The following is a 13,846-nucleotide window of genomic DNA, read 5'->3' as shown; positions in this document are numbered from 1 at the left end:
TTGCTCCCTCACAGAGAGTCGAAAACACAACATCTGGACTGTCTGTGTCCTGGCTCCTAAATGGTGGAATGGGCTCCCCGATGACATCAGGACACTCTACCGACTGTACCTGGACTAGTTAGAACTTTGTTGGGACATACGATGGCATTTAAATGCACTTTTTGTAAGTCGCTTTGGATAAAAGCATTGGTTTTCCTTTTTGTCCCTAATGGCGGTGTTTGAAGGTACAGCTTGGAACACAGCATTGTTACAGTAGATGGAGGGGTGCATCAGTGGAGCGATGGACTGGTCTGTGACTAGGCTGAAAAATCCCACATCCTGAAAAAATCTGGTAAACAAATTAATGGACATATTTGGTTTTCGTTATGCTGATTGGATCTCTAAAACAGCTTACCTGTCATCCTCATTGACGTCATCTGAAGCAGGCAACATCTGGAGGAGGCTCGCTGCGTATTTTGGTCTTGAGAACCTCTCTTGTCCCTCTCCTGGCCTTCATGTTCTCTGCACCTTTAGCCACCTTAGCAGGGCCTGGGAAGGCATGCGCATGACTTTCAGATGATCACAGGAGCGAGCATCGGATGTCGTTGCCACGAGGATGTGCGGGAGACTAGTAATCACTAAAGGAGAAGTGTACAAGAAGCCTCACCTACATTAGCAGCGAGTCATTTCTGTCCATTCCTTTTCCTTCTTTGAATATTAGTATTCAAAGAAGGAAAAGTTTAGATTAATATGATTCACGTGGAGGCCGATTGAAGATGCACAATAAATGTTGTAGAGATACTTTGCAGAATGTGGAGCACCTAGTCATATTCATGCAAGTCGTCCTCTGATGAGACATAATGTTGTTTGTAGGGGTCATGTGGAGGGAGGGGCCTCAACATCAAAGAAAACTCCTTTCATCGCAGTGAAAAACCTTTCATTTCATCTCTGTAAATCAGTCAAATTGTTCATTTCTAAAATATTTAGTTTAACAGCAAATTGTAAAGACCTGCTGACACTTTTCACAACTACATTTCCTGCACAAACAAATTGCAAAAGCTTTCATACATTTGTCAAATTTTCCTTTATTGTTCATAGCCTTAACAGCTGTCATGCCATTTTCCATGCCAGGTTCAGAAAGTTCACAAAATAAACAGCAGCAGCTATAACAAACACAATCACTCAATAAATAAACACATTGCGAAACACACACACCAAAGCAGTCACATTCATATAACCAAAATATAAGAACTTGTCATTCATTGAAAACCTTTCTTCTCTGTGGGTCGAACATCCATCAGGTGGCACTGCAACACTTTCCACAAAGCACGGCAGAGGATTCCAATACAAAATCCCTGTTGGCTGCTTCCAAACAGTTGAAACATAATTGTATAATATTAAAGAACAGAATATAGTGCACCGACCTTTAGTTGAATGCAAATTTTGCCTTCCCATGCTGATCTGGCGTGTTTTTATTTGCATTTAAAACTCTCTCTGTGATTAACTTCCACTCTGCATATGAAAGGGTCAAAGGGCAGTATTCATCTAGCATTAGAATATATAGAAGTACTAAAATAGCTCCACAGTACCGATTGTCGGTCCGAAGGGAGAGAAGTCCTCGACACTTCTCTTAAAAGGATGTGAAGCGTGTTCTCGTATCGACACACGTGACAGAAAAGGAATTTTAAAAAACCTGTGCAATCGTTTCACACGCTGCTCTCAAAACTGAACTTGCCCCTTAAAAAGCAAAGCGGTATGAAGGGAACGGCACAACTTTTGGTTGATGCTCGTCCCTGTGTCTATAGCTGTCGCATTAAAGCAAAAATACCCCCAAAATAATTGAATGGTTTGCAAATCAACCGGACCGGTAGCGTCGCATTCACAATCTCTGGATGAAGGGCCAAGTTTTTGGTTAAGACATACCTCATCATTTCCCATAGAGAGCACGGAGTCAGAGGAAATGTTGAAATATTTAAATGAAATATTTAAGTGAAATATTTCAACATTAATTCAACAATAATAAATATTTATTATTATTCTTATTTATAATTATTATTATAAATATGGATTCTCTTTGATTCGTATCCATCCATCTTCAACCGCTTATCCGGGGTCGGGTCGCGGGGGCAACAGCTTTGATTCATAACATTTTGGATTTCATGTTTTACAATATTGCACGTTTCGATCACTATGTTCATGAATATTTTAGGAACTTATTATACTTACTTTAGGAAAAGTCCGGTCATTTAAAGATTGTATTCATTTAAAAAATAAAAATGTGTTTCAAAGCAACAGCTTATTAGCAGTTGACGTTTACAGCAAAAATATCAAATACACTCAACAATGTCTCAATAAACATGGTTTTCCTTGGTTTCTAACGTGATTCACGTCTATCTATGACTCCCCAGAATAATGTTTGATAGTGTCTCTGCAGCTCGGGCCATGTGCTTTATTCACGCTCTCAGAACCCTCAGACTCACTCGAACCAAGCCAACGCGCCTTTAGTGAACTCGGAGAGGATGAGAGTGTGGATCCTTTGCTGTGAGCCTCCTTGAGGTGAAGGAAGAAGCCTCTCTGCTGACCACCAACACGGCGCTGGCGCCGCAGCAGAAGGGATGATCCAATAATTCATTATAAAACAAAAGTAGGGTTTTCGAGAATCCTTACCCGTCATCGGTATATTAGGTAACATTAGGGAGGAAATGTGTGCTGATTGTGAGAGTCCTTTTCTATTAGCCCTTGTATAGAATCCTCCGATGTATCCTCTGAAACTCTGAACAAAAGAAGTTAGCGGATGTGCTACAATCTTGACGATCATTGAAATGCTACAAAACTCAGGTGTGTAGCACAAATAAGTTGGATTGAGTGTATGTACCATCGTAGAATGAACCTCAGGAAACATTTAAATATGAAACTGTACGGAGAAGTCAGAGGCCTCGCTGCGGAAAAGGTGTCAATTGATTTTGCCGTCCTTGATCTTAAATTGCGTAGTATTCATTATTTTGGAATCTGGTGGGTAACTACATGTTTTCAACATTAAACCTCTATTAGAGCAGTCTTCCACGGTGGGTTACTGCAGCATTTTATTAACAATGCATTTCCTCTAATCAGGGGAGAGTTGACAGCAGAACCGTAGTAGTTAATCCAAAATGTATGCAAAGTCACAAACCTTGAGGTACTCACTTTAAAGGGGACGTCGTGCCTGTATGAACAAGGTCCACCGTATAGAAAAAACACTCAGGCTCTTTCTAACTTCAGAAGAGTTCCCTTAAGCGTGAAATCGCTCCTTTGGATTCACAACGGCAAAAGAAAAAGAAGCGACGTCTCCATAGACCGAATCCACTGCTGGTTTCTTTAGTGTTTGGTTCTTTTCCTTTGACCACTCCGACCCGACGGGACGCCCCCACCTCACGGCCCAAAGCCTCGTCTCGCCGCCAGGATGTTCCTCTGCGCCGCTAAGTCCGGACAACTGGCGCTTTGGAAACCTTTTCTTTCTTTTCACTGGGTGACGGGTGAGGTGGGGTAAGTCGGCACATTTGGCGTGGCGGGGCTGGTGGGGGTGTGCGGCGAGCTCTGGTAGGACCGCAGGAGGACTTTGTGCTTGGTGGACACCTCCTCTCGCCTGCGCTGCTGGTCGGCCAAGAATTCCTTGAGACGGGTAGTTGTGAAGGTGAGGGTCTGCCTGCGCAGGCGCATCAGGTAGGCATCTTGAAGCCAGGAGTTGTTGAAGCAGTCCTTGATGGAGGGGCGGGCCCTAAAGACAGTGAGGATCCAAACAGGAGAGAGATTGGAGCAGCGATTGTGTAGAAGATGGGAACTAGGAAAAGGCCTCGTGTTCATCTTACCACGGGTAGCTACACAGGATCTTTTTTAGGAACAGAGAGGCACTTTGGGACACGTTCTGGTAGAGCTTAGAGAGGTCAAACTTTGCCGCCTGGATCCTGGCTTCCGTCTCCATAGGATCGTTTTCAATGAAAGGCGACTTGCCGCTCAACCTGGAAATTTGAGGTTGACACTGAAAATGGGCGTAGATCCTTCAAAACACGTCCCAGTGAACAATAATATCTACGATTTAGAGTGACAAGATGTTCTACAACACGTAACGTCACAGTGTACAGAAAAAGATCTGAAAGAAGAATGTTTTGACCATAAATGTAATTTCAAATCAAGAGTACTTTGTTCTATTTCCATTTCTATTTAAAGAGGCCTGGCTGGGTGGAAGCTGCTGTGAAAGCGCTACTCACATGATGAAAGTCAACACGCCCACGCTCCAGATGTCAGCTGGAGGTCCCACAACATCCCCTTTCAACATCTCTGGAGCTGCAAGAAGAAAGGCAATTGTTTCACTACATTACACCGAACTTCAATTACATCTGCACATTTTCTGCGTTCTATAGGTAATCACTAAATGGTGTGTTGTCTGTCTTAAATGTGAATGGAGTTTCTTCCCTTCGGCAGTCGGGCTCATCAACAGAACCCGGGTCCCCCCCTGAATGACTCTAACAGCCCACCGGTCACTTTCTTCAACTCCACATACACATTTTTAAACTGACCCATAGCCTTAAATTACTAACCCATAGCTTTAGCTTTATATTTTATTATATTTTATACTAAGCCATAGCATTATGTTTTATTTTAAAATATATGTTTTCTTGTGGTCCATTGTCAAACTGTCTGCTGTCATGCACCAACCGCCAAGTCAAATTCCTTGCATGTCTGACATATTATGGTAATAAATGTTTCCTGACCCTGATAGTTATTGAAGTAAAGGCAGAAATCTCTATGGCCGCTGCCTCCAAAATTGGCCGATTCACACCAAAGCAATCTAAATTGTATGAACTATTGTGAAACAGGCACTTACACATGTACTCCAGTGTTCCGATAGGAGGGCTGAACTGCTTGAGGAAGAGGGGGTTGTAGGTCTGAGCACTGCCAAAGTCAATGATCTTGATGACGTTCATGTAGGTGATGATGACGTTCTCCGGCTTGATGTCCAGGTGGAGGATGCGTCGGGTGTGGAGGTATTCCAGGCCCTGTAGGATCTGCACAATGTACGTCACCACATCATCCTCCGAGTAACGGAACCTGGACCGCAAACCACAAACCAGATGGTCATAAAGTCGTCGCGTTCAGCAGAAATAGGAAACCGACGCCAGAGAAGCAACCACTTCAACAAGTCCATCCCGTTGGCCTCACCGGTCAATGAGGCTGAAGAGCAGCTCCTTCCCACTGCAGTACTCAGAGATGAGCACCAGGTAGCGCGGGGTGACGTAGGCTTCATGCAGGCCCATGACCCTGTCGTGGTGGAGCGATTTGAGGATGTCGTACTCCTGCAGCACCGTCTGCTTGCTGTCCGCCTCGTAGGGAACAATCTTCGCCATGAAGAGGTTTCCCGTGGCGTTTTCCCGGCACTCGCGGATCACACCAAACCGTCCCCTGTGTGACAGTGAGTCTAAGAGTGAGTGAAAGCTTTGATTTCTCAGTGTGTCTGCAAGCACAGCTCACATACTAATGCCAAATTGGGCACAGATGATATTTGGCTTTTTAAAACTCCAAAATGAATGACCTTCAAATATTATATATATTAAAATATGACCTTTTCTAATTGATCGATTAACAAGTTCAAATATTTAAGTTTGAGCTTTTTAGTAGTTTAACTTTTTTTTATGTTTTCATATTAGGAAATATGAACTCAGATCTTCTCCTTAAGTGCTAATATCATAAAGATCAGTGTTTAAGAGTTGGCGGCATCTAGTGGTGAGATTACAGATTGCAACTGACTGAAACCTCTCCCATGTTACACGCATGGAGGAGGGCCTCTGGAAGGCTGACGCAAAAAGGGCAAAATGTCTGGTTTTGTATTTTGTCTGTTCTGGGCCACTGGAGGAACATGGCGAGGCGACACGGTGGACTCCACGAAGAGGACCCAATCCCCATAAACCATTTATTTCTTTTGTTTATACACCTTAGATTATTATAAAAATGATATCATGATTGATGATTATAATTTGATTTTGTGCAGTGAAATGTTGCACTCAATGTTTGACTAATATTAATAATTATTATAATTATTAGTAACATATTCATATGATCCCAGAGGCTCGTAAAATGATCATTTCAGCTCCAGAAGTGGGAGAATGTTCCCTGCCGTTACCTCGCTTTCTCATCCATGAAGGTGTAAGGCTTCTGTGGGACTCCTTGGCGCAGAGATCCGTCTCCGGGCTTTCCCAGCGGCGTCCTGCGTCCCGAAGGAGTAGCCCGTCCTGACGGAGTGACCCTTCCGGAGGGGTCGGTGCCACGGCTGTCCCCTAGCTGCAGCAGCGGCGTCAGGCTCTGCACCACCACCACGGGGGGCGGGGCGGCCGCAGGCACCGGGATACTCACGGGAGCGACAGAAAGGGTGGTTGTTGGAGTGGAACTCGATTGGGAAGGTGGAGTAACCCGCGCGGTGGCGGCCTGCACGTACATCGGAACGGATGAAATAGGTTTACCGATGGCAGGTGCCGGTGTTGGTGAGGGAGAAAGGGATTTGTTGGCTATTTGAAGGACTGAATTTACAGGACTTTGAGGCTTGGGTGGGACAATGGGGGGAAGCGCCAATTTGGTTTGGGGTCTGCCAACGCTGATGCTCAGGGTGGACTTAGCTTTGGCGGCCGGTGCTTGGACCGCAGGTGCCGGCGTCTGAGCGAGAGCCGGTTCCGAGGGAGCCCTGCTAACGGGCGGAGCAACAGCAGGACGGCCCGCCTCCACCTGCACGGTCGGTCTAAGGGTCACCGCGGGGGCAGGGTGAGCCACGGTCGCAGCCGGGGCCGAAGATGGAGGCGGGACAGGTGTCCCGGGATTGGATTTACTTGGAGCTGGTTTAATGAGAGGCACTTTCATCGACGACATCATCACCACAGGGGGTGGCACAGTCTTCACCACCACGGGAGCGCTGGATTTAGCTGGTTCTAAATGGAAGACGAGGAGAGGACAGACACACCTTAAAGACTTGATCGCAAACAAATGTGATGATCTGCAACAAAGATCTGATCTGCTCTCTGTTGATTGCGATTTGGAAAATGTGCATAGTGCCATATCATAGATAAAGAAAGTATCCTCAACACACATGTATCAAAAAGCAGTAGAACCAAAACCAAAACCACACAAAATCATACAGGAATCTCTACATTTAGAAGAATACCGATACGTTAAAAGCAGCTATTTGTATATTTGACACCTTCATCTAAAATAATCTCAAAGGTTTTTTGGTGTAGTATGTACCTGAAGCACTCAGTCTCACTACCTCGGACAGGTTGCTGTAGGGGCCCTGCCCGGCTTTATTGACGCATGCCACCCTGAACCTGAAGGACCCCCCAGCTGGCAGATCGGCCACATTGTAATAACAGTCTGCCACCCCCGTGGCCATGATCAACCAGTTGGTCTCACCTGGGGAGGAAAAATGTCATTGATCCATGTGTCCAAGTTATTTAATAGCTGGTTCATGTTGTATTCATGTTTTAAGTTTACTCTAATTTGCCGTAATCAAGTAGTTCACGGCTTCAAATGTAACACTCTGTGCCATACAAACCTCTAGATTGTTGGAATTATTGGAACGGTGTATTTTATTATATTGTTATTAGAATAGCATATGGCCTGAGGCGCTAAGCCCCTATTCACACAAACTCATGTGCCTCACTAAGTCACGGAAGTAGCAAAATGCAACAATTCATATTTGTACTGAATGTTTCCAATATAGTAACTTTTCTAGATCGAACAACGAGCCACAATCTATTGATTAGCTGGAAAAAGTATTTGTGGACATTTGACACCGATCATCTGTTTCAAAGAGTGATTAGAACATTTAACCATTGTCAGTAAGCACTGACCCTCCGCTCTCCTCTCCAGAGAATATGTGCATGGGGCCATAGTGTCTGAGGGCCTCCACAGTACCAGGGCTGTGTTGTTGTACTTCTGAGGTATTTCAGGGGTCCCAGGACGATTAGGCAGACCTGTACAAACAAAAATATAATGGAGTTACATACCAATTACTTTCACTGCAGTTTCATCCCTGGCTCTCGGTTTCTATCCAGCAGACTAACATTACTCATCACAGGTGTCATTTACCATATATCCACTACAATATACAGAAACTGTATGCTGAATTTACGGTTTACTGCCCCTCACGGACAGACATAAAAGTGGCTTACGAGCTAGAGATATTGTGCAAGAGCTGGACACTGTGGCCAGGGGGCTTGTAGCAACACATTCATAGACCCCTGCATCCTTTTTGGTGGTCTGCATGATCATCAGTAGCTGCCGGCCATCAGGGCAGGCGATCATGTTCATCCTGGCATCAATCTCTAGGGGCTTCTTATCTGAGGAGACACAGCACAAAACAAGGTTTCTAGAGTAATAAAGGACAACATTTGTTTACCTTATCTCCTGTGCTATTTATTTGCAATGTATGCAACAGGGTAACGTGTGTGATGCAGTCTTAAGCATCATAATTCATCTGCAAGAGGAATAATTTTCTAAATTATTGTAACTGACAAGACTATGCATGTGGGAGCCCATGACCTGGGTAAATTTCAGATATTTACTTTTCACCCAGGTGATGTGTGGGTGGGGGCTGCCTGCTGGCAGACAGCTCAGGGTGACTGGATCCCCCTCCAGCAGGACGTGATCTCTCAGCTTGATGTGGAATACTGGAGGGAAATCTAGAAGGAAAGAATATTTGAGCACATAAACGGTTAGGATTTACAATACACTGTGATGGTTAGTAACACCATTACAGAAAACACGCAACAACGTCCGGCCAATAATCAGCTAGGAACCTTTTTGTTTCTAATCCCTCTTAATGTTTAATCCCTCTTTTTTTGTTATTATAAAGACGTACATTGTATAAGACCACTGAAGGCATCACATGTACATTGATAAACCAATCAATCAAAAAAAAACTACCCTGCTTTGATCCACCTAGGTGGACAGGTTACATCTCAGGAACAACCTACTGATGCTACTAATCTTTCACTTGAATCTAGCCTTATATTTAATGACAGATAAACAAGGGATCTGACTGCAACTGACCTGAAGCCAATCTGGAGTACTGGCGTGAACGTAGGGAACTATTTTCTCTGGAGATTGCCGTTGGTATGTCAGGCTGTGACACCGTCTTGTCTCGCCTCCCTCTGGTTAGGCCCCATCGATCCCACCGAGATCTGCGCTCACTCTCCACAACTTCACAAGAATACAACAATTGACCCCATAAATAAAACATTATGCATTTAAGAAAGTTTGATTGACAGTGCTCTACAATCATGCATATTTAAATGAAGGTACATGTCATACAAACCCTTTAATGTGTCTGACTTCAGGCTGGACATGGATTCTAGAGACTCTGATGAGGCACCATTACTGGTCTGAGATGCCAGCTGGTTCTGAGGAACACTTGCAGCCTTCGAAGCACGACTCTCTGATGTTGCACGACGAAGCATTGAAAAAATGGGTGTCTTCTTCGTTTCCTTGTCCTCCGATGCTTTCCTCTCCTCTGAGTAGCTGCGAATTCTTGTGGAGATCCCAGCCACTGTGGATTCGATCTTTCTGCGCATCGCTAAGACTGGTGATTCATTAGGTTTCTTAAGCTCCTTTTCATCTTGTTCCACCAATGTATTACCTCCACCCTCCACTTCCACTTCCTTCTTGTCCTGTGACCCTTTACGGCCGAGAGTCCAAGACAGTCTACGTCTTGAACCAACGCTTTCTTCCTCCTTGGTCATTTCGTCCTTGCGTTCAGTGGATGGAGCTCTCTTCAGGCGCATTGAGAGCCTTCGCATGAAGCCTTGGTCCTTTTGAGCTTCACGAAGATCTTGGACTGACTTTGACTTCTCCTCAAGTCTTCTTGGTGCCAATTGCAATGGCCCACCAATCGGCCCGGGTCTGTATATGTCTTCACCAGTCTCTGTTGGATCTAATGAGGCCGCTTGTGATCTGTCCTCATTCTTTGACCGAGACAGAAATTTAAGACTTCTTGTGAGTGAAGACTCACGTTTTTTGAAGCGGGCCTCAAAGACCTCCTCAGAGGAAATGTCCTCAAAGTCAACTCCTGCTTGAGGCTCTTGTTGGGATGAGGAATGTGTGGCAGGCCTTGGTGGACTCGGTTCCTTTGTCATCATTTCCGGCGACGCTACCCTTGAGTATACAGCAGGGTGCTCATTGGGCGACCATATGGCCGGCTTTGGAGAACCACGTAAAGCAGAGGACTGGCTGGCGAGTGCAAATGTTTCAGTTGATACTGAGAGGGCGGAGTCGGCTGGAGCAACAACGGGTGTAGAGGGGCCTAAAGGTTGGTCACTGAGAGGCTGAACTGCAGGGACCATGATGGTCTGCATAATACTTGCATATGCTGAGGTCCTTCCATCTGGAAGAACAACTTTAGCAGGAGGCGAGGGTGTTACATAGGTTGACACAACATTTGTTGATGGGCGGGAATATTCCTGTGTTGGTCTCATCATAACTGAGCTTTTGGTTATGACCACATCGGAAGATTTGGCAGTTACTTCTTTTTCTGCACATTTTTCAGAAACTATAACGTGTCCTTCAGCTTTTGATTCATCACTGACAATTATTTCCTCTCCTTCTTTCATAATCTGTTCAAATTCTTCTTTCTTATTTTGTCCTTCGTCTTCCATCATCTTCTCTTCTACTTCAGAGCTTTGGACCACAAAAGGTGGTGTAGGAATTCTCTGGCCTGTATACTCTGATTCATTCATTGCTTCCTCTGATATGCTCATGTCCTTCTCTGAGAAACCACTTGTGCTCGACCTTTCATCAAAATTACTATCTGTATTCTGCCCTTCCATCTTTTCATTTATCGTCTCATCTCGCTGTATCTCTTTCTCCATTAAGGATTCCTCGCTTTCTGCTTTGTTTTGACTTTGCTGCACTACAGCCTCTGGTGTCGGTGGTTTTGGCGAAGGTTCCCTGGGAGTCACGGGACGGGAGTCTAGCATGATTTGCTCGGTAAGAGCCGACATAGATATGGCCTGCTTGAGCCTTCTCTCTTCTACCTGCGCCAAGGGAATCTCCAAGGGAGCTCCTGAACGGCGGTGCAAAGCTATAGGTTCTGAATCACCTTGACTGAAAGAAGCAGTTTTGCGCAAAACTTTGGGTTTGGGATCTTCTTCCACTGCAGAATCGCTGGATGCAGCCCTGACCAGTGGGGGTGGGCCCAAACGAGCAGTACGGGAGTAGCGTTTTTCATCTCCCATTCCTAATGTTTCCAACAAAGGTCCCCTCAGTCCGCTCATCTTGTTGTCCACAGAGCCACCGCGAAGCAGTCGCTGTCGCATCAGCTCAAGTTTAAGAGCGTAGTCTTCTTGACTCATCTTGGCAGTTCCTGGGCTGGTGCTCCTTCTTGGTAGTTCCATTGAGACTGCTTTCTTCAGAACTCTCTTCCCGTCCTCCGGAATTCCTTCTCCCGCCCCTTCCTCGGGCGTGATCCGGAGCAGCAATGCGCTGTCGGCAGAGCCTCCGCGTCTTAGCTCTCCTCTCCGCCGTCCACCCTCCGGTTTGTCTGACTCCATGCTTGAACCCCTTCGCAGGGGTTTCCTCGTCAGCTGGGACTTTTGTTGCAATTCGGCTGCTGATTCTTCATCTGAGGAGCCCCTGTCGTTGTCCTGCGACGACCTTTTGCGCAGGCGGCCTTTAGGCGTCAATTCAACCCCTTGTTTATCAATTTCTTTGAGGTCACACTCCATCGCCTCCGGGGCCTGAACAGGAGGCACAGACCATTTACTTGTTCCATCCTGCTTTCCTGTTTCCTGCTCACCTGTCTGGATGTCATTGAGTGACACCCGTGATCCAGAAAATTCCATGTTGAGCGGCATTGGAATGAATGGCAGTTCATTAATGTCTTCATCCGAATCAGAAGATGATGATGGCAAAGGTGAACCTTCTTTAAGGTGCCTGGGAACGGCAATGGAGATATGACTGGAGGAATCGTTAAGCAACTCCGGTATGGACCTCATGACCATTTTTGATTTGTAGCTGATCAGGGAACGCTGTAAAAGTGGAAATATGACTTAATAAAATACAAATAATTACAGAGATGCGACCATACTGGGTCAAATAAAAACTAGATGCCGAATAGGAAATAGAAACTCCTCACCTGCCACTTTCTGCGAGACACAAATTTCTTCAGGGACTCTGTGCTTAAGGCCTTCCCCTTGCTAAGTGTCTGTATAATGAAAATACATCAAATGTAATAATGAGAATGAGAAATGGGATCTTGTTTAGTATAATCAAGTGGTTGTGGATGGTTAAAACTGTGCTACAGGACCGGTCTTACCTTGAACCAGGGGTGACGAAGACATCCTTGAGTATCAGGTCTCCTGCAGAAATAAATAAGAAGCACCACAGGAAGTACATGTGAGGGTTACAGACAGGGCCCAGAGATTATGTGTATAACTTCAGAATAGTCAATGTCGCAGACAAACTGCTTCATTCACATGTTGTTGAAATAAAGTCAGTTTGTATTTGTGTGTTCAAACGATGTTAAGGCCTCTCTGCGTCTAGCTTTTCTGTTAACCATTCCACTAAGATTGTTGAAAATGTTATTTTACAGCAGTTTACTCATATTGAGACACCATGTTTGTTTATGTTGAGACCTAAACTGATGTCCGGCATCACGACTTATTGCTACTATAATTAAATGTATGGATTTGAATCAAAGACAATTATTAGGGCCTGAGCCGACTGAAAGTCGGGCGAAAGCCCTATTGTTATTTTACTTAAAATAGTTTTTGATAAAGATGAGGATTAGCTTTACTTACAGCCTGTCTGCTACCAGCAGCTTTATGATGAACCCTTTAGACTCTCGGCAAAGATCAGCGAACATGCTCTCCTCAAAGGCCACGTTATAGTTCCGGATGTTCATCACGGAGCTGCGGTCGTTTTCTCCAGCAAACGGAGAAACTCCTGTCAGACTAATAAGAGAAACAACCCTGTACATTTAACGGCCAGCCTTTGGGAAGTCCTGAACGGGTCAACACATAGAACACCACAAACAATTGTACCCACCACAGATAAGCAATGACTCCAATTGACCTGGGAGAGGAAAGAAGAAGATTAGGAAAAAATTGTGTGAGAATTAAGAAAATTTGCAATGAATTGAAAAGACACCGTACCAGATGTCCGTAGCTTTTGACACAGGAGTCTGATTGACAATTTCTGGTGGAACAAATTCTGGTGTGCCATATTTGCAGTATTGAGCCTCGTCGGGTGTGATCTGCACCGCGTTGCCAAAGTCACAGATTCGTATCTGATCACTGTGGGAGTCTGCCATGAGGATATTATCAGGCTGAAAAAACAATAGAAAGGCAGTTTTATTACAATCTGCAATCAGAACACACCGTATAATGATCATTTGCTGAGTGCAGTTCTGAATTCTAATATGCCTTTTTTATACTTCCAAAGAAAGAAAATGAAAGAATAAGAGTGTGAAGATTCAAGAGTATATACCTTAATGTCAAGGTGTATAATGTTTTGATGATGAAGGTAGTCCACGCCCTCAAGCAGTTGTCTTACACATGAGCGTACCTGGTGGTATAGCACAAACTTGCCAGTATTAAAGTACATTCGATCATTACAGTGATATTCAATGAAATGTGTGTTTAGTGTTAGATTTGCAGTTGTGGAGACCCTGGACTTACATCAGACTCCATAACTGTAGATTTCCTTGTAAATCTGTCGAGCAGCTCCTCGTGGCATCTTTAAAGATGAATTAAGGCTATTATATCTACCTTCATGCATAATACCGTACCATTAGTGCTAATTGTTTATTACACACAGTATCAACGTGTGTATACCCACTTATTTCACTTTTAAC

At 44.7% G+C, this 13,846-nt stretch overlaps 1 protein-coding gene across 3 annotated transcripts in view; it reads right to left on the bottom strand.

Annotated features, from left to right (window-relative positions):
* Positions 1-1,046: 1,046 nt before the first annotated feature.
* The window catches only part of spegb (striated muscle enriched protein kinase b), a 31,814-nt gene continuing 19,014 nt past the window's right edge, over positions 1,047-13,846 (bottom strand). For all 3 annotated transcript variants that reach the window (XM_037488378.2, XM_037488379.2, XM_037488380.2), the window contains exons 23-41: positions 13,671-13,728; positions 13,480-13,557; positions 13,146-13,318; positions 13,039-13,065; positions 12,792-12,944; positions 12,308-12,350; positions 12,128-12,196; positions 9,314-12,020; positions 9,049-9,198; positions 8,562-8,678; positions 8,169-8,336; positions 7,848-7,970; positions 7,243-7,407; positions 6,134-6,929; positions 5,176-5,415; positions 4,841-5,064; positions 4,224-4,299; positions 3,825-3,974; positions 1,047-3,733 (exon numbers count right to left, since the gene is read on the bottom strand). In XM_037488378.2, coding sequence (XP_037344275.2) covers positions 3,478-3,733; positions 3,825-3,974; positions 4,224-4,299; positions 4,841-5,064; positions 5,176-5,415; positions 6,134-6,929; positions 7,243-7,407; positions 7,848-7,970; positions 8,169-8,336; positions 8,562-8,678; positions 9,049-9,198; positions 9,314-12,020; positions 12,128-12,196; positions 12,308-12,350; positions 12,792-12,944; positions 13,039-13,065; positions 13,146-13,318; positions 13,480-13,557; positions 13,671-13,728 — 5,773 coding nt within the window. In that variant the 3' untranslated portion in view covers positions 1,047-3,477. The remainder of the gene's footprint in view (positions 3,734-3,824; positions 3,975-4,223; positions 4,300-4,840; positions 5,065-5,175; positions 5,416-6,133; positions 6,930-7,242; positions 7,408-7,847; positions 7,971-8,168; positions 8,337-8,561; positions 8,679-9,048; positions 9,199-9,313; positions 12,021-12,127; positions 12,197-12,307; positions 12,351-12,791; positions 12,945-13,038; positions 13,066-13,145; positions 13,319-13,479; positions 13,558-13,670; positions 13,729-13,846) is intronic.

The sequence above is a fragment of the Pungitius pungitius genome, chromosome 10, assembly GCF_949316345.1.
Source record: "Pungitius pungitius chromosome 10, fPunPun2.1, whole genome shotgun sequence".
Classification (NCBI taxonomy): domain Eukaryota; kingdom Metazoa; phylum Chordata; class Actinopteri; order Perciformes; family Gasterosteidae; genus Pungitius; species Pungitius pungitius.
The sequence above is the reverse complement of the archived record's forward strand: the minus strand, read 5'-3'. Positions and strand labels throughout refer to the sequence as shown.